This window comes from Alosa sapidissima, chromosome 1 (assembly GCF_018492685.1).
Source record: "Alosa sapidissima isolate fAloSap1 chromosome 1, fAloSap1.pri, whole genome shotgun sequence".
In the NCBI taxonomy this organism is placed as follows: domain Eukaryota; kingdom Metazoa; phylum Chordata; class Actinopteri; order Clupeiformes; family Clupeidae; genus Alosa; species Alosa sapidissima.
In genome coordinates, this window is record NC_055957.1 from 43,766,787 (window position 1) to 43,787,955 (window position 21,169).

Consider the following 21,169-nt stretch of genomic DNA (forward strand, 5'->3'; position numbering starts at 1 on the left):
GATGACAGTGTGACAGCTGCTATGCAGCTGGCTTCTGAGAAAAGTGATTGTGATATTTGTCAGACAGGTGGTGAGGGGAAAAAATTGTGTGCACTGAAACTTCTAAAAACAAATGGTTTCAAAACCAGGGAATACGTGGCCGTCATCAGACATCTGAGTAGGAAACAGTAGGAAATTCACACAAGTGAAAGAAATATACAATTTAAGTGAAAGCACCCCGTAGGCTACTTCTTAAATATAAAATGTTTTATCACCACTACAAGTTACAGTAAAAACTAACAGAACAACAAAACAAACAAAAATGAACAGTTTAGATTACTAAACAGGGCCCAGTTTCCCGAAAGCATCTTAAGCCTAAGAGCGTCGTAAAGTCCCTCTTACGAACGTCTTAAGATTTGCCGACTGTTTCCCGAAACCATCGTAGCTTAAGAACGTCGTGAAAACACTCGTAGATCTACGAGTGCTCCAGAGTTCTCGTTACCGGCTAAGAGCGTCTTAACAGTAGGCCTACTTCTCTCTGAGGTCACCAACAGGACATACAGAGGAATTACAACTTAGAATACATAATCCAATGTTCCCATTCTTTATTGTATTTACCTGATGAATCAGATTTTAGCGTGCAAAATAGTATAGCCTACATGTAATGGTCATATAATGTGATGAAAAGCGGACAAAAATGCAATCCAGTTATGAAACGAGACGTTGCAAGAATAGGTCACACAAAGGTTTTATGAAAGGTAACTTTTTAGAGAACAGTTTTCATCCTTCAGTTTCAAATGTCTGATTTCAAAACTCTTCACACTGTGTACTTTACAAAAAGGTACCAGACCAGATCAGTTAGCCTGTGGTGCAAAATATACACTATGACTACCAAAATGTTTCATACTTCACCTAAAAGAGACTCATGCTGCTATAACATATTATGCTGATGCTATTTATATCTCTTGTATTGTGACTTATGTTTTGGCAGGTTTTCAACCGAAAGTTTTGAACCAGTGACCAGCACTAAAATGTTGGGTAACACTTTATAATAACTACACACAATTAATCATTTATTAAGCATTTGTTACCTATTAGTTAATGGTTTGTTAATCATTAGTAATGTATTGTCCATACATAATTTATCATCAGTAAAGCATTTGTTCACACAGTTATAAATAGTTTGTTCATAGTAAATAAGCCTATATCTAAAATATGTTCATACATTATTGTTAATACTTAATAAATGATGCAATAATATGTTTTTGATGAAGTAAAATTTCCATTATTTAACAGTTGTTACATACACATACACTAATAATTAGTTAGGGTGAGGATACATATTTTATAAACCAGTTATATTATCCTATATAATTCACGTATAATTATAGTATTATGAAGTGGTTTATAAAATATGTATCCTCACCCTAACTAATTATTAGTGCATGTGTATGTAACAACTGTTAAGTCATGGAAATATTACTTCATCAACAAAATGTTATTTCATAATTTATTAAGTATTAACAATCATTTATAAACATATTTTATATAGGCTTATTTACTATGAACAAACAAGTTATATCTGTGTGCACAAATATTTTTTTTATAAGAATTAACATAGAAGCAATGCTTTACAAATGATGAACAAATCATTTTGTAATAGTTTGCAACTGGTTTATAATGGAAAAATGTTTTTTTTAATAAGTGGTTGTTTTATTATTTATTAAGTATAAATTATGTACAAACATATTTTTGGATAGGCTTATTTACTATGAACAAACCATTTATAACTGTGTGAACAAATGCTTTACTAATTGAAAGAGGTACTCCTGAATTTTGGAGGAGGTGGTGATTGATTACATTTTGCATGAAAGCAAAGCAACAGAATAGACAATTTAGCTCACATAGTCTTCTGATATGGTAAATGTGTTACATGTTTTGAACAAGTGACGTTGAGACAAGCGAAACTGATTGTAGAAAAATTGTAATATGAAAACACATATTGCTGCTTGGAGTCTAATTTTTCCACAAATGTCAAATAACTTCATAATAAATAAGGAATGCAGATATTCAAGTCAGACAAATAAAAAGATATAGAAATGGCATGGCAGCACTCGAAGTTTGTGTTCTAAGCTGTTTTACTGTTTTTTTTTTCTGACTGCCGTACGTCTGAATATTGATTTGAAACGCAAGATCCTGATACATCTAGATCTGGACAATATGCTCCACGTCTACATGTATATCACACATTTCCCTACTGAATGAGTTACGAAATGCACATACCATTACTATAAACTTAATTAGAGTGATGTGTCCAAATAGAAGCCTTTACCTCAACACAGTTTCTGCCTAAGTCAGCAAATGGTTCCAATTATAAATAAATTAATAATGACTGGTGATTAAATTAGAAGTGCACTATAGGAACTGCATTAAGGTTACATTGGTGTGCTTTGCATTGATCCTGTAGGCTATTGTACAGTAGGTTTTACCTGAGAGCATTAAGCAATATTAGCCATCTGAATTGCTACCACTTAATAATGCTGTGGAAATTGAAGGTATGACTCAATGCTTCTTTAATGGGATGACACTCCAAAAGAAGTTGTAACACAACTTCACATCTGAAGAAACCGTGAGAGCCTGAGGTGACAGCTGATTCTTGTGGCATAATGTGACTTTATCAGTTCCAGAAATACCTGGGTCCTGAGGATGATGCCAGAGTCTCAGGTGTGTGTCTGTCTGCGTGCATCTGATCATTCAATCAAAGTTATACAAAACACTGTCACAAAGTCTGATTCTGATGTCTCAGTAATCCCTGGGAGTCCAATGGGAAGTATTGCTGATGCCTGAATTAAAAGCTGTGTCAAAGTAGTTGCTGTCTATACATCTATTTTATTTCTTTTCTCTGTAAAAGTGAAATATGAAGGCCTTTCCAAGTAGGCCTTGCCAAGACGGTTTAATGTGAAACAAACTTGTAGTCATCCACTCAGTGATACACAACATCTAAGAGCTCAGAGCACAACCTCTCCTAATAGTAAAAGATAAGGTCATTAGGGACTTGTGCACTCATTGCAGAAGGTCCATGAGTGTTGTGTTAAAAGCTTCATTGTCTCTGAGTTGGTTTCCTTTGTGAACATGCTTTAATAATGTATGGTTTGATGGTTAAGACCAGTCCCTGGAGGGCAGTGAGAGTTGTTAATGTTTCAGAGATATGACGCTGCTCAAGGTAAGTTGACACATGGAAAACCACATGCACCACAGAGTACATGTAGACAGAGTCTTAATGTGGTCCTTCTATAATAATCGCCTGACCACATGCTGTCTTATTTAAGAGTTAAAAAAATTGTGATATATGATCTGAGCGATCTCTCAGAATTAACATCAAAACTAAATCCCTTTCATAAGAAGAAAATGAAGTCGTTCAACTTATAAGGACAGAAAATCAGAACATTTGGTTGTACCTCCCTTGCTTCCACTGAGGGATAGGGATGCACCAATTGTGACATTGTGGATCAATAACAATATTTAAAGAACAATTTCACCGATAACCAGCACTAATACCGACATTTTTAAATGTGTTTGTCTACTTGGTTTTTGTTGTTAATAATACCCTTACGTGGTAGGGAAACAAAAGTGTATTAAAAAAAACGGAACCATTTCACAACATTATCTCTAAATGTGGCAGCACCGTAACTATTAGCCGTGGCTTATACATTGATTTTGCAAAATTCCTTCAGCTATGAGGTTAATACACAGGAAATTAGTGTATGTACACATGACCCAACACTTAGCTTTAGTGCAAAATGAATGCAACATAACAGATAAACATCAGTCACTACCACTGGTAAATATAACATTATTTGCCTATATACAGTAGTCCGATAGCAGTCAATAAGGTATCTGTCGATAACGATATTAGGCCTATGCATCCCTACTAAGATATATAAATGTTCTTATTCAAAAAGCTCAGTATAATAGTGCAATATAGTTAACATTTAAATCATAATAAAAGTCATGACTATGGTTGCAAAACTATTATAGGGGTAAAAATGCCAATTACGGTTTCGTAAAATGGTAATCAAAAGGATGTCTCTCGGAAGATTGATCAGTCAGACAGGATGTTGGAGATGTCTGTGTTGTCTAATGTACTTCTGTGACATTTGTGCTCTATCTGCAGTCCACATACACAGTGGGGCAGCCGTGGCCTACCTGTTAGGGCTTCGGACTTGTAACCGGAGGGTTGCCGGTTTGAACCCCAACCAGTAGGAACAGCTGAAGTGCCCTTGAGCAAGGCACCTCACTGCTCCCTGAGGCAGCTCACTGTGCCGGGGTTAGTGTGTGCTTCACCTCATTGTGTGTTCACTGTGTGTGTTTCACTAATTCACAGATTAGGATAAATGCAGAGACTAAATTTCCCTCACGGTATCAAAAGAGTATATACTTTATATATACCCCCCCCGGCGCACACACACACACACACACTTTCTCAACCCCATAACTGTCCAATCCCATTTCCTCTTTTTAAAGGTGATACTTGACCACACTGGGGGAAAAAAAACACTGAAACGCTAAAAACAGACCATCTGATGTAATCCATCATCTAGCATTAAATGAGAGACTAATCATTTCAAGTAACAGTTGATGTCTTTGCAGCAGAGAGACTTGATTACAACAGCACACTGCGCTATGGGCTTCTGCAGACTTAAGGAAGGACGGGACAGCACACTGAGCCGCCATGGCTCCTCTCCTGAAAGCACATTAAGTCCAGCCTTACACAGTTCCACTGGCTCCCTATAAAACACTAGAATCAATTTGAGCTTCTCGCTGCTATCGTTCAAGGTTGTAAACGGTCTGGCTCAACCCCATAAAGAGAATGCTACCCTGCCCAATAATCCGGACATGTCCTTCCTGTTCCTATTTGGACATTATTTTTTATCGCTTAATTTGCTGTTAAGATCTTAATATATCTTAACGACAAATATACAACATATATACAGGTGCATGTTACATAAATGTTTTTCCCATAATTTATTTCAGAAAGTAAAACTTTCATATAATCTAGATTCATTCCGCATAAAGTGAAACATTTCAAGCCTTTTTATTATACAAAAATGTCAACCTGAGATGAGCTCTAATCAGCTAATTAAGTCAATATAACGGCAATGGTTTCCTGAGCAGTTAATCTCTCAGTCTGGGCAGGGCAATGGTCTTTTCCATCAGATTTTTAATTTTTTGAGATTTACCTGTATACACTCACAGTATACAGTATATGTGTGTGTGTGTGTGTGTGTGTGTGTGTGTGTGTGTGTGTGTGTGTGTATGTGTGTGTGTATGTGTGTGTGTGTGTGTGTGTGTGTGTGTGTGTGTGTGTGTGTGCAGGGGCGCAGGAGGCACGGGGGACGTGGGGGATATGTCCCACACAGTGCTGAAGAGACAGCCGTTGTCCCCCTCACTTTTGTTAAGGAAAAAAAACCTTATAGGTACGCTAAATAAATAATAACATATAGGATTTGCGCTAACTGTAAAACTCCCCATTAACAGCATCACATCACTAACCACAGCCATGTACAGTACTGTAAGACTGCACAATCTCAAATTCACTCTGTTGGATATCTGAAGCCAGTTTGTCTACTAACAATCATAAAACTAGATGTACCGCATAGCGGTACAAAATATGACCGCCGCTCAGTCCTGTACATCCGTTCCGCGAAAATAAATCACACTTCAATTTGTCTCCATATTTTACTCCATCCCCCACTCTTGAAACTTTTGTGTATGCTTGTTTGGCATGCCTGAGTGTGTGTGTGCGGCTGCACAGAAAGTACCCTACTGGTGCTGAAAAGGTGAATAGATTGTAGAATAGCCAAAGAAGATGTAGCATTGTTATAAAACCTTTAAAATCTCTAAACAATTACAAGTAGGGCAGTTCATCACAGTTCATCCATTGCAACTGGATTGATGAAAGGTCACTTACACCTGTAGGCTACATTGTATTTGGGAAAAGCAAAAGATATCAGCATAATGTTATTTATTTATTTATTTATTTTTTATGTATTTTTAAACAAAAACATATGTCAGTTCCATGCCGTTTTCAACAGCTATCAAAAACAAAGGTCATTTTTGGATGGATGGATTTTTTGTGAATGTTTCTTCTTCTACATAAGATTTTAGTCATCTTTAGTTCATGTAATACTTTATTGTCAATGCACAAATTAAGTAACAGTAGTCTGAAACGTTATTGTTAATGCACAAATTAAGTAACAGTAGCCTAGTCTGAAACGTAATGCTGTTTTACATCTAACCAGTGGTGCAAATAACTGACATGTCCAAATGGGCCTTGATGAAATGCGTCGCTAGACTGTTCATACACATTTTAACGGGCCAAAGTTGAAGAGCTTTTGTCCGTTATTGTTAGTGCAAATATAGGCTGATTCATGTTCCCTTGCATTGTTTAACTGAGGTCCATGGCTAGTCTGGCTTTCATCAGACCAAGCTCAATCTTTTAAGAAATCAAAAAATAAATAGCGGGCAGATCAGGCTGGGTTCACCCAGCCTAGTCCATAGGCACCCGATATTGTTTAATTTTCCGATTGAGATATACACGCTCTGGCTATTCTAAAAGCAAAAATGCATCAGGGAGTTATGACAAAACGGTAACTAACAAACTAGATCCTAATAGAAAGCTGTTAGCTTCCCTAAGCTACAGGTAGGATTATAAGGTAGGCCTATTTACAACATAAATTGTCAATAGGCTATGCTGGCGACACAAATAAAATCTCCTTTGGAAACCAATGGCTTACGCCTTACAGTATCAAGCGGACTTAAACTGTCATATCGTGGCGAAAAGTTGTAATAACATTCACGCAGCTCCATGAGTCAAGGAAAGCGCGAATGAAGTAGCCACTTCTAAATGGGACCCACTACACAGTAGCTTAAGGTGTGTTGCTAAAGCAGCCATAATGAAATGAAGGTGTCATTGTTTGGATACTTCACACACACGTGCTTTTTAATTTCACAGACTACAACTACCAAGCTGGAATCAAAGCACAAGCACCTCTCACACCCTGCACGCACTTAAAACAAAATAAACAGGCGTCTCAGTCTCACGCATGTATAGGCAAAACTGTATCAGACCGGTGTAACGTTGGTAAATCTTCCATTGCACAGAATGATTTTGTAGCACGTGCAATAAATGACAGTCGAAAGATACAAACAGTGCTGCTATACATTTGCTTGGTATAACCGCATTTATAGTTTTCTACAAATGCAATAAATCAAATGCCTCCATCACTCAACCAACGCTAACGGTAACATTACCTAGGTCCTTATTGATATTACAAGATTAACGTACCTGCAGTAAAAACCAAGCATGTCCGATAAACATCCTCAGATTTATTTCGGCTTCAAGAAGAAATGGGAATTACACTTCATGTGAACATCGTCCTATCCTTATTAGATGTTCGCTGCGGTAAATTACAGTCCTTGTATGAAGCGTCCATTGTTTTTTCCAACCCACTTTTAACTTCCAACAAAATTACGTCTCACTGCAACGATGCGCCATCTAGTGGACAAACGACTACTTCTCGCCAATACTGAAAATGCAGCCATGATGATGATGAATATTTATTTTGGCTTTCTTTTAATCCTACTGATTTTCATTTTTTACCGGGGGGGGGGGCAAATCACAAATGAGTTATTATGAGCCAGGTTGATGTGGGCCCTTGAGACCAACATACCATAAAAGATTCACAGAGAACTGTGTCTGCCCTACCCTCCTTTCGGGGGTCCAGTCCAGCGGGGGGGCTGCAGATGAAAACGAAAAATGACGGTTCCATGCTATCCATGTGGGGGTACATGCCCACCAAGTTTTGTGTACCCCGGTCTTTCAGTGTCCCGGGAATCCTTGTTGGTGTACGTCACTAAATGTACACATAAATTATTTTATTGTAAGCCCCCCCATGAACGAAAGTACACAAAACTTGGCATGCATTCAGAGGGTGTCATAATGATCCTACACTTTTAATTTCGTGCAGTTTTGACCTTGTCAGCCAGAGATATTGAGATGAAAACACCTAATTTTTTGCTTTTTAATTTTTAACTAGGTGGCGCTATACATGAAATAAGTGGTAATGGGATGGGTTGACATGCCCCCTTAAGACCAACATACAAAAAAAAGGTGGACCTCCTAGGCCCTACGGTTCTCGAGATATTCACAGAAAACTGTCTCCGGCCACCTACAGGCCAGTTGGTGTATAGTAACATAAATTAATTTATTGTGTGGCCCCCCATTGAACGGAATTCCACAAAACTTGGCGTGCATACAGAGGGTGTCATAATGATCCTACACTTCCAATTTCGTTCAGTTTTGACTATGTTAAGTCTCTGATACCTTCAATTATACCACCTCATTTTTACTTTTTTGTGTTTAACTAGGTGGCGCTATACATGAAATGAGTGGTTATGGAATGGGTTGACATGGCCCCTTGAGATCAACATACAAAAAAAAATGGTCCTCCTAAACCCTACGGTTTTCGAGATATTCACAGAAAACTGTGTCTGCCCTACCCTCCTTTCGGGGGTCCAATTCAGCGGGGGGGCTACAGATCAAAACGAAAAACGATGGTTCCATGCTATCCATGTGGGGTTACATGTCCACCAAGTTTCGTGTAGCCTACCCCGGTCTTTCAGTGTCCCGGGAATCATTGACGGAAATTTGGGCATGCGAAAAAGAAAAAAAATAAATAAATAAAAAAAAAAAAAAAAAATCTGACTAAACCTATATGACCGCCGCTTCGCTGCGCGGCGGTCATAATAATCCAGGCTACTTGCTTAGCATAAATCATTTATCGTCATCTTTATTTGAGGCAGGCTGGTATTCGAGGTAGGCTTTAGACATGCATTTCGTTTGGAGCGGCATGCATACCCGTAGGCTATCAAAAGCATTTTCGGTTTGGTTTGGGATTTAATGTACTTTTGGACTGTTTGATTATATTGCTAAATGTTGGGACTGATGGGCACTGAAATCTGGAAGATATTTGATGGTTCACTGTTAAGTTTCATGCAGTTGAAAAAGTGTCGGGATTTCCACTGCTGTTTATTGCGAGACAAGGCAGCCCTTCATTGAATAGGGGTTGTGCTGTAATGGAAACCTTTTTGCGTAGCCAAGTAGCCTACATTGAGTTATTGTTTAATTATGCATGATTTAGTATTTTTGTTTTAAATAAAATTCGTAGGCTGGAATGCCTTGAGTCGCAACAATTGTGTTTAAATGTAGTAGGCTTCAGCCTCTGGCAATTAGCTCGAAAGGGGCGGCAAGAGAATGAGCTTGAGAACGTGTGTTGGAGACCCATGGTAGGAAAACGACTTTTCTTTGCCAACCGTAGGCTATTAATCCAACCAACATAAGACAATACAATACAACATATAATAAAATATTAAGAAGAGGTTATTTCATTGACTTAAATCGAACAATGTCTTCTAGTGGACTGATGGCAATTGTTGGTATGGTAGGCAATTGTTACCCCGTCTTGTATATGGGAACCTGCCTTTATTTGTCCTGCTATAAATAGAATCAATCCCGGGCATAATTTGAGGATTTATGGTAGCCTAGTGCTCAACTCCTCCTGCTCAACATGACGGTAGCTCAATTAGCCTACTTATCAACTTGTTTTCACTAGCCTAACTATAAAATTCAAGTCTATCAACGTTTTTGTTCTAAGACATTTATTTCAAACATAATTTCAAGACACAAATTGGATAAATGTTAACTGCAAACACACAGTGGAGAGTTGATTTGGTTTATACCAGACAATTTAAGTAGGCCTAACTAGGCTATTTGATCATGTAGTCTATGTTTGGATCATAGGCATGATGATTCATTCATGGCTTCATAAAATATCAACATCCCATGTTGCTTTTTTCTACCATTAGCCCAAGTAGTGACCAGTATTCTACCATTGGCCCAAGTAGTGAAAACAATTGTTTGAAAACAATCAATGGTATTATCTTAATATTCTGGCAAGTTTAAAATATGATGGTCGAAAGTGGGCCAGAGGTGGCAATCCGATATCTGGCTCACTATGGGTTTGTGTTCACAATTTGGTCCCCCTCACTTTCAAAATATCTCCTGCGCCCCTGTGTGTGTGTGTGCAGTGACGTGAACTGTTGAGTGTTTACAGCAAATAAATCAAATCAGGGTTGTCTGTGTTCCATGAAATGGACAACCTATACGTCCTGTCAAACCTCGTGTGGATTTTAGACCAGATCAATGACCATGTCAAATTGCGAACATTATTCCATTTCTTTCAATTTAAACTGGCAGCTTCCATTAAAACATGCTTTTAAGCAGAATTATTGTCTGACCAGGTTGGTCAGCATGTAGAGTAGGCTTCATCTGGTCAGGTCAAGCTGTTCTGAAAGTGTAACTGTCCTATGTTTATGCTCTTGCACATTTTTCCAATCCTCACAGAATATTTGCAAGCTGTTGTCATTGCTGGCAAAAAAACTACAAATCATTTGATGTTTTATTTATTTATGTATTTTTATCAAATGTGAATATTTTGCAATACGTAGCTCAGATTCACCACCCATTCTCAAATAACAAACCCTCAGATCTTTCACCCTTGATTCAGTAGGAATAGGAATAGTTCTTAGTAATCGATTTACATTACATAGTGAATGTGGGGCAGCTGTGGCCTACTGGTTAGCGCTTCGGACTTGTTACCGGAGGGTTGCCGGTTCGAACCCCTAACAGTAGGCACGGCTGAAGTGCCCTTGAGCAAGGCACCTAACCCCTCACTGCTCCCCGAGTGCTGCTGTTGTTGCAGGCAGCTCACTGCGCGGGGATTAGTGTGTGCTTCACCTCACTGTGTGTTCACTATGTGCTGAGTGTGTTTCAAAAATTCACGGATTGGGATAAATGCAGAGACCAAATTTCCCTCACGGGATCAAAAGAGTATATACTAGTGTATGCTTAAACACATTTAACCACTGTCTCTCCAATTGTTTTGCACAGATCATTATATGCTGCTACTGCAACATGTCTATAGTCATTCTTGTCCTGGAAGATGTTTTTTTTGTTGCTGCTTGAAGACTCAGATGTCAATCGAACACATTACTTATTCATTTCAATATCAATCAAAGAGCAGTAACTGTTAAGTATATCAATACTAAAAAGCCCTGATGAGTCATGTTCAAGTTGATAACCAAAGGATATTGCACAATCAAATTGAATGCATGACTAAGGAGCACCGTCCATTTGTATACTTCAGGAACTTATCTCAATGATCCTCCCAAAAGCTGTTGATAAATTATGGATACTCAAAGACAAATGTTCTACCAAGAAGCCTGTATAGCCCCATAGGATTTTAACTGATTGATGCAGGCTATTTCAATTTGTATGGATTATAAACAATGCATGTAGCTTATGGCTCAGAATGGCAATAAACTGTAATGTTGGACCAAGGGTTATGGAACTAAAAAGAATCCACTCTCACTCACGTCTTGTCAGTGATTGGTGTGTGTGTGCAGGTGTGCACGTGATTGTGTTATGTCAGAGACAGTGAATGTGGTAACAGGGGGGGGGGGGGTGATTACATTGATTGATTGTACGGTCTGCCTGAAGGGAACAGTTCAAATAGGGAGTGACTGGGATGGAGGGTGTCCTTTATAATATTATGGGCTTTTTTGAGACAACGGGAACTGTAGTAAATACTCAAGTTTACACCAGTCCAAAACAATCAACAATTATGTCAACTATGAGACAGTCCAGTGTGTAAACTTATACAATGTTACTACATGTATTGTTATCACAGTGCTCTGCCAATACAGAGGCCTTAGTCTCATCTACATATCAGCAAGCTGCAGAAACAGCTATGCCCCAACCACACTACCTGCCACTTCAATGAACACTGCTACTTGTATTGGTTGTTAACCCCGTCTGTTGCATGGCATTACATGTCCATACTGATAGTCTATAACATGACTAAAAGTTTATATCCTGGATGGTAACTGATGTCTCAACCTTTAGAAAACCTTATGTTATAGAGGATATATGTATTGCTGGCATAATATATGTGATTAGCAGGCTCTTGATTTGTGAGCTCATGGATGACCAAAGGCTGCAACACTCACTGTCTACTTTTCAAGAGGAAGTGTTTGCACACTCAACACAACACTCACATCTGAAAAAGCACACAACATATTATTTCCTTAACCATTAATTTTAAAGGTGAGGTCATACTATGTCCACTAAACAGGCTGATGCTTTTTTTTTTAAAGAAAATCTAGCTACTGATTTATCTTTTTATAGTTCATAATGATCAACATTATGTCCTACTTACAAAGCTGATGATCAAATACATTTGTGTAAAATTAAGTTATTAAGTATTAGAGTTATACCTATTAAAATGGGAAATAGTGAAGGCCTATAGATTTACAATTATGTCAATTATCATTTAAACTGTCGAATATTTAGGATACCTCAATAATCACAATATTGCGCTCACGAAACTAGATTTTCAAGTAGCTTTCTTAAAGCTCAGCGTGAAATGTTTACTACTCGATATAATTTCCAGCTAATGACCCAGTGGAACCTCCCCTGTGTTGGCTCGTCATTTAGGGGGCATGGTGTAATCTCATGGAGCTTTCATCTTGACCTCTGACTGGCTGAAATATCTGTCCGTTACTAGGTGGTCTTTTAGGCAGTTTTGACCGATATTTCCCAAGGAAGTGATAGTGGATGACAGTGTGGATAAGGCTGGAGGTGGGGGCAATGCATAGCACTCTAGGTAAAAGACTGTGTTTTTAGGTAGTGCGGATCAGTGTAACTACTTATTTGAGAGAAACATGAAATGTGGTTTATTAATTAGCCTACTCAAAAATCGTATCGTGAATTTTCCGGGTGAAGCGTTTGTTTAGGTGAACGGACGGTTAAACTTACTTATGAATAACTTGTTGACCGCAGTCTCGCCTTGTCGTCTCTCTCTCTTCTATTCCCGGGTGTGGAGTCCCGCACCAGCGGTTCCCTTTTTCCGCTCCTAAATGATATTCGAATGAGGCGTGAAGAAGTGTTTTGTTAAAAAATGTAATGTTAGAGGATATTTTCCAATGGTTCTGTAAAAGTAAACGTGTTTGGCGCGATGGCTTTTAATATCTAATCCGAAAAGACTTTCTTTTATATGAAAACCTCGAACCAGACGCACGAACTACCCAGAAGCGTGGGAGAAACTTGGAGACGAATAATGTCGTCTCACTCGGATTCGAGAAGACATCAACGGCAACTGAGCACTTAGGAGGATGGTGGCCGTTTCCGTGTGAAAACTTCTCCATTAACTTGGATTTGAGAAAGTCAAGGAGATGGCCTCGGAGGTCGTGTGTGGATTGGTCTTCAGGCTACTCCTGCCAGTTTGTTTGGCAGCAGGTAAATTGCAGATCTTTTTATCTACATCTTTTCCCCATCACACTCTACCTTATAGTTGGGATACACGGGAACCATAGGACTTTGTATATCAAAATGACATTCAAGCTACACGGTAAAGGTTAGCCTACCTAGGCTGAGGTTCCAATCAATAGCTTGAATGTTATTCCTTATTTTGTAAGTCGCGTTGGATAAACGCGTCTGCTAAATTAGTAGCCTAGTAAATGTCAAATACATATCCCGATTCCCTGTGTTATTTTATTACCATATACAAAATGATGACCTCCATGTGATTTCAACGCGTATGGTTGCCAGTTGTCTGCGTAAACATTGTTTTGGCCCATAGCCTACAGCATCGCCCTGTCTAGCTGAATTGTAGCGCTGCAGGTGCGTGTTGCGCATCTTGCGAAACTTTGAAGCGCAATGACATTTCATTTTGTTCTGCGTTGATGTAGCCAGCAAAACTCTGCTGTTAGATTTAAAACAACCAAGTAAGTGTCCATCCACAAATGTGCTTATATATCTGGCTTATAAAACTACTGTTACATATGAAAAATGCTAGGGGACAAGCGGAGTAAGTGTCCTGATCATGATAAACAATAATTGTGCCATTGAGGTCATGGTTATCTATCTGTGTTAGGCCTACTTGTCAGTGCTATTTCAAATCATTAGAGGTAAAGAACGTGTTATTGTGTAGTACGATGCTGGTTTCTGTGATTATTATATTAACTCATTTTAAAACTCAAGAATATTTATAGCTCACCATAGTCAGATGAGCATGCTGTGTATTGCATTCACAGGGGAGCCGAGGCCACGTTTGCATTTTTAGATGATTTAAAATGTCTTTTTCTACATCTTCCTCCAGTGTTTATGTTCTGTTGAATAATATTCTTTATGATATCTATTTTTTTTATTTTATGGAAGTGATGTTATGTGGCAAATTCAGAATGATTTTGAATGATTCAGAACCCTTTTACACAGTTGCATACATAATTTGATGCTTATACCACTCACCTCTATACTGTACTCCCTAACACCACACACACACATATCCACCCACATCTACACACTTACACCCCCCCCCCCCACACACACAGACATGGACAGTGGCAGGATGCTTTCCAGAGATGTGTAGCACTCTGTAGTATGGGGGGGGTGGGGGGGGGGTAATATATAGCCAGACATGGTTGGCATCTTCTCTTTTCTCCCCCTCAGAAAGTGAATCTGTGGCAGACACTCATGCCCGTTAATGGCTGGAAAAGTCGTTTTAACCGCATGAATTAATAATGGCACAGAGCAGGGGAGAGGACAAACCATTATCGTAAACACAACTTTAATATTTCATGTTTTTTTATTTGAAAAAGTGCGGATAAGCAAAGGTCAGTCAGATGATCACCCTACGGAAAACAATAGAGTCAGAAAGGGAAAATATTACATGGGACAGAGGGGGCCGATTTGTCTGATAAAGCATAGGACACTGCAGGGTATGGTTGTGACATTGAGCAAGGCCTGTAATATATAACAGTTGCCCTACAATGTTAGTCATTCAATTAAATTCACTTCACTTCAATTCAATTCAGTTCAATTAAATTCACTTCACTTCAATTCAATTCAATTCAGTTCAATTAAATTCAATTCAACTGTTTTTCCATCATTTTGTCCTTCAGGTCAGAGTATGCTTTAAGTATACCAGTCCACTACAGTTCATGTCATGTGTTGGATATTTTATGTATGTGGGCCATTCAGCTTTTATGTTTCAGGTAGCACACTACTCGTGCTGTCTTTGTTGCATTGATGCTTTTGTGATTGTGACCTTTGTGTATGAATCAAATATTTAAAATATATTATTATGCTATTTTAAAAACTTGTTATTAATAATTTAGGTTCTACGCTTTCAATCTCAATTCTTGGACCATAAACCTATGGTGCAGATTTATGTTAGTCTCTCAAACATTCTGTGTCCCTCTTGGACCCATTAACTACACAACAACATCCTTCACAGGAGTGTGGCTGACTGTGTTGCAAACCACTAATTACCTTGGTGATTTTTCCACCAAGCATTTGTCTCACATTGTAACTGCACATACTATTGTGTCTGAATTTAATTCGGCAATGCTTTATATCAAGAACAATTATTGTAGTTTATATTCTGTGATTCTTTTTTACCTAAATACAGAAAAAAAATTAGAGAGCCTCTATCAAAACATCAACTATACTTTCATGTTACCCTGGGTCAAGTGAGGACTTGTGTAGAACATTTATTGCTGTAAACACCCTGAGCGCGTGCGCACGCACGCACACACACACACACACACACACACACACACACACACACACACACACACACACACACACACACACACACACATTCTCTATTCAGATGGTCTCACACACTCTTTATTCAGGTACACAGTCTCTATTCAGAAAACGATTCTGCAGCTGACAGTGTTGTATAAAAGAAATGTTGAATACTGTACCTTCCGTTTCCCTCATTAAAGGGCTCTTAATTCTGCACTATCACTTTCACTCACATCCCACTACGCCATGTTAGCCACCCCCTCCTCCCCACAACCTCACCCCCACACCTTCGGCAACATTACTGTAACAATGACGTGTGTGGTGCTCTCTCAGCTATGTGCTTTTACCACACCTGGCTTCTTCTGTTGCAATACTCAGAATTGTAAAAGAGTTTTTTCAATTGTTGATTGAAACAGGTATTTATTTGTAACCGACTAAATAAGTTATCCGTTATCAGTGTCACCATCGGGGTTGGTTTCAGCAGAAGTTTCAGGTTCACACAATAAGAGACTTTGAAAAAGTAGAACATCTTAGGCTGTAGGCCCAAAGAATTCAGTGACCACATATGGAATCTAGAGAGAAATCTTGATAACACTGTAGTCCTCCTAATTGTAGCCTCTGTGAGATGCAGTAATTTGCAGGCCAAATTCATCAGCCCCGGTGCTGTGAAATTCATCAGTGCCAAAGCCACTGAATAATACATGAAGAAGTGTGACATTTATGGCTCACACAAAAAGCCTTTCCTGGGTAAATGTGTTGGGTATAGTCATATGGTCATATTTACAAGGTGTTTTTGCATGTTATATGTTTTCCTGAAGTTCATTTATGAGGGTCACGCCAGCCCATGCATGTCTTTCTGGACATTACTCCGAGATTGGACCACCCTGCTGGTTAGACCACTAATATATTTGTGGGTTACTTCAGCTCATCAACGTTGTAGACCTTAGACACTCATGCCCCATACATTCATTAAAGACACAGGGATGGTTACGTTGATCATTTAAATTCAACCTTTCCACAGTAGACTATTACTATCTGGGAACACATATGCTTATGGAGAGTTGTAGGGTTTTATTTTTTGCTGAAGTTATTTCAAGAGTTGGCACAGCAAGCATATGTAGATAATGAACAGCCCAGTAAATTATTTGGAACACCCTTTTTTCACCCAGATTGTATGCAGCAGTCATTTATTTCCTCTATCTTAATTTGATCTAGCCGAGGCTTTGTGATTGTGTGAGTAGGAGAGAGCCAGCCAGACACTGTGCTGCAGCACCATGTTAGCAAATGATACTGGCCAGTGCATTTGGGTTTCATACAAGCACTTCATTCATCACGATTATGTTCCATGAAATCACTTCAAAATGCCAACACAATTCTAACTTATCCTAGAATGCCACAAACCTGGAATGCCACAAACCTAGAATGCCTAAGTCATTAAAATAGCCAGGGCCTTTGTGTCATTCTTACAAATTGTTATATACGTTCATTACGTTCCATTACTGGTGTTGATTTGATACCTTTATTAGCCCGCCTAGGTTCTGATAGGGTGTCTAGATTTGGTTGGTGGCTGTATTGTCTTGCTTGCTCATTCTGCCCTTGTCCACCATCTAATACATTCTGTACAGAATCCTCGATACTCTGGTTTGGTAGTTGCCCATCTTGATCTGACATTCATCTGCTCATTTTCACATTTCACATTTTTTTGTTTATCAGAATATGAAAGAATGTCAGTGTCCTTACTCTTTACCCACATTTTTCTTGTGTTCAGTTTGTTCTGTAATGTCTTGATTTTAGTTGTTGATGGGAGCAGTGTTTATAGTGACTGTGAAGTGTATGTTTCCTGGCTGTGTCTAACCTGCATCTTCTCTCCCTGGCTCTTGCAGCATGCCTGTTCAGGTACAATGGGCTGTCCTTTGTCTACCTCATCTACCTCCTTCTCATTCCCCTCTTTGCGGAGCCCACCAGAGCCACCATGCAGGGTAAGAGCCTCCCCACTGCACTAACTCTCCTGGAAGTGCCACAAATCCAATGGGGTCTCCGGTATCCATCTTAGGCCAGTGTCAGTCAATTTCAGCCACCCGTCACTTTCTGCCGCAGAGAGGGTACTTCTGAGTTAATGAAATTAGGCTTCTGATTTCTTTTTACTTAGGTTTGCATCATTCAGAGAGGGCGGAGGGGTTGAGCACGTGTTAGGAGAAATCTCAGTCATCGATGGGATTGCTGACTCTGTCTTGTTATTTAACAGAATAAGCCATAATTAGACCAATTTGACTAAGAGCTGCACTTCAGGATATTGACTCAAGACAAAGACTTAATAACAGCAACTGCATAAGTAATATTGATAGCAGTGGGATTTAAAATAATGCCAGGTGGTATTTGAAGAGATGATGTTAAACAGATACAGGAATGCACCCTTACAGCCAACTTGTGTGTGTGTGTGTGTGTGTGTGTGTGTGTGTGTCTTTGTGTGCATGCATGCATGTATGTATGTGTGTGTGTGTTTGGGTGTGTGTGTGTGTGTGTGTGTGTGTGTGTGTGTGTGTGTGTCTTTGTATGTATGTGTGTGTGTGTGTGTGTGTGTGTGTGTGTGTGTGTGTCAGTGTCAGTGTGTATGTATGTGTGTGCTCCTGCTGAGTGATGTTGATGCTGTGTCTGTGTGAATATTGCATGAGAACACTTACAGGACAATATAGCCCTGTGTGTAGTTGTCACATAGCTGCAGAGAGCCGTCGGAGCTCAGAGAGGTTTGTCCATGAGTCACTTAGGCCCATTAGCATTGAGTGAATGGATTCAATCCCAACGAATGGATCCGCTAGATCATTGAGCAGGTTCTCTGCTCTGAAAACATCAGATGCATCTAGAACAGTGGTTCTCAACCATGGGTGTGTCATGGCACACTGTTCTGCCGTGAGGCAAAACGAGGTGTGGAGACCATGGAATTTTGAGGGACCCAAAAACATAACCTGAAAACATAACCATCATAAGACACATTCAGAAATGTCCCTTATTTGATATGATTATAGCCTCTTTTTTGAACACATTCGGAAATGTCCCTTATTTGATATGATCATAGCCTCTTTTTTGAACACATTCAGAAATGTCCCTTATTTGATATGACCATAGCCTCTTTTTTGAACACATTCAGAAATGTCCCTTATTTAATATGACCATAGCCTCTTTTTTGAACACATTCAGAAATGTCCCTTATTTGATATGACCATAGCCTCTTTTTTGAACACATTCAGAAATGTCCTTTATTTGATATGACCATAGCCTCTTTTTTGAACACATTCAGAAATGTCCCTTATTTGATATGACCATAGCCTCTAATGTCTCTTATTTGATATGATCATAGTCTCTTTTTTGAAAAGGTGGGGTACGCTCCTCCATGCACTGTTGTGTTCCGTTGATCTTCTTGAATGCCTGTGGGGCCATACTGAATAATATATTGGCATGACTGTAGACCCAGACTACCAGTCGCTTTGACGACAGTGACGGTTGTCTCGTGAAAGTATAAGAGAGGAAGTCCGAATAGAGGAAAATAGATAGAGGACATTTGAAAGGAGGATCACTTATGTGCTCATCAATACTTAAATAGGCAAGCTTTCTCAGGAGATGGATGTACAGAGCAGGCCCCTACCATCACAAGAGCAGCAGTCCTTGCATCGTATAGGTCCCTTGTATTTTTTGGTATTGCTCTGATGTGTCAACTGGAGCTGAAATAAGGTCTGAAGAGATTAAAGTGGATAAGCACTCCATATAGAGTGGTGTTTATTGTCAACCCGAGGGCCTAGTATTGTAATTCGGAGGAATTACAGCTTTTTCCCTATGAGTAGAATATTTAATGCTCTTTTTCCCTATGAGTAGAATATTTAATGCTCTGCTGTGTCTTTGGAATGAACTTATTTTCCTTGTGGCTCAAAGCTAACTGAAATAATAATAATAATGAAAAAAGTGGTTAGGTGCTGAGTTTGTGTATAGTGTTATAGCAGTATAACAGTCCATATGTTAACTGGTGGTATGATTGTGTATGTTAGATTACGGAGAGGTATATACTATATACGATACAAGAATAGAAATATCATCTATACTCACTGTGTAATTTTCATATTCACACATATACACATACGCCCTTATGTTTACTGAGCACTCGCTGCAATTTATCTCCCGATGAAAGACTACATTGGAAGCGTTCCAATCTCAGTAGGTGGCCAGTCGGAGGTAACCAGTCCAAGTGGACAGCAGTCTGTTTGTGGTGTCTGCGTAGTTTGGGTACATAGCACCTGACCTGTCAGGCACGCCATTTTTTACCGTCCACTGCTGTGACACCTTTACAAATATTAAACCCTCATTCACATGAGAAGCAAAGACACTTACTCACCCTCACTATCACCTCTGTCATTCACACAAACACTCACACACAAACCCCCCCCCCCCCCCCCCCCCCACAGCCCACACACGCACGCACACGCACGCACGCACACACACACACACACACACACACACACACACACACACACACACACACACACATACTCTCTCCTGCCCAATCTCTTTCTCTCTCACAAAGACACACACACTCACACACACACACACACACATGGTCACCCACAACACACACACTCACCAACCTGACACACACACTCACGCATAACCAGAAGGCAAGGTGTTAAGTGCATCCTTTGGATGATGTTTTCAACATGTGTTTAATTGTTACTCATTTTCTGGTCATATGCAGTTTTATGAGACCATTAAAAATCGGCTTTGTGAACGTTGCCTTCACCAGATTGCTTAATTAAAGCTGCTATTTGCCTTGTTAAAAGGTGCACACTGGATTTTCAGCACCCAGAATCCTGCCTTTACTTAAGCTTGAAAACCAACTATTGTAGCCGAGTGTAGATTGATGTAGCCCTGATCTGGCTCCGATCTGTTTTTGTGTCACCTGAACTCCCACAATTCAATTTTGTTGTGAATAGATGTCCACACATTACAGTGGTGCCCAGTTTTCTCTTCCAAAGCACTTCTCAATCATGTAGAGGGTAGTGGAATTTGGTAGTTGATTAAAACTCAGAATTGACTGGGGGTCAGGTGGCTCATCCACTGATCCTACCAAACAACACTTTTGGATGAACGTAACTGAAAATGGGAACAAAACCAATTTCACAGCTGGAACTATTTTCAATTTTAGATAACCAGTTAATAACGGTATTTATCATTCTAATATATTATTAATATTATCCAAAAGTCCAGAGGCTTGGAAAGTCACATGCCCACACAGTTTTTCCCAGACCCCTTATAGGATACATTTTGTCAGATTTTATTAATTGATGTCTCCCCTGTATACTGTAGACTAGGCCTACTTTGAGTTGAGCATTTTTTATATCCAACACTCTCTAACTGCCTTTTTCCAAATATGTAGCCTAAATTATTGAAGCATTGTGTGGAATAACATATCAGAGACACTAAGTAAATGTAAGT

The 21,169-nt window shown here is 39.2% G+C and overlaps 1 protein-coding gene across 1 annotated transcript in view; it reads left to right on the forward strand.

Moving 5' to 3' along the window:
* Positions 1–12,723: 12,723 nt before the first annotated feature.
* Positions 12,724–21,169, forward strand: part of LOC121718562 (piezo-type mechanosensitive ion channel component 2) — a 66,743-nt gene continuing 58,297 nt past the window's right edge. Inside the window, exons 1-3 of the mRNA XM_042103587.1 lie at positions 12,724–12,764; positions 13,173–13,396; positions 17,575–17,670. Of these exons, the coding sequence (XP_041959521.1) occupies positions 13,333–13,396; positions 17,575–17,670 (160 nt within the window). The 5' untranslated portion in view covers positions 12,724–12,764; positions 13,173–13,332. The remainder of the gene's footprint in view (positions 12,765–13,172; positions 13,397–17,574; positions 17,671–21,169) is intronic.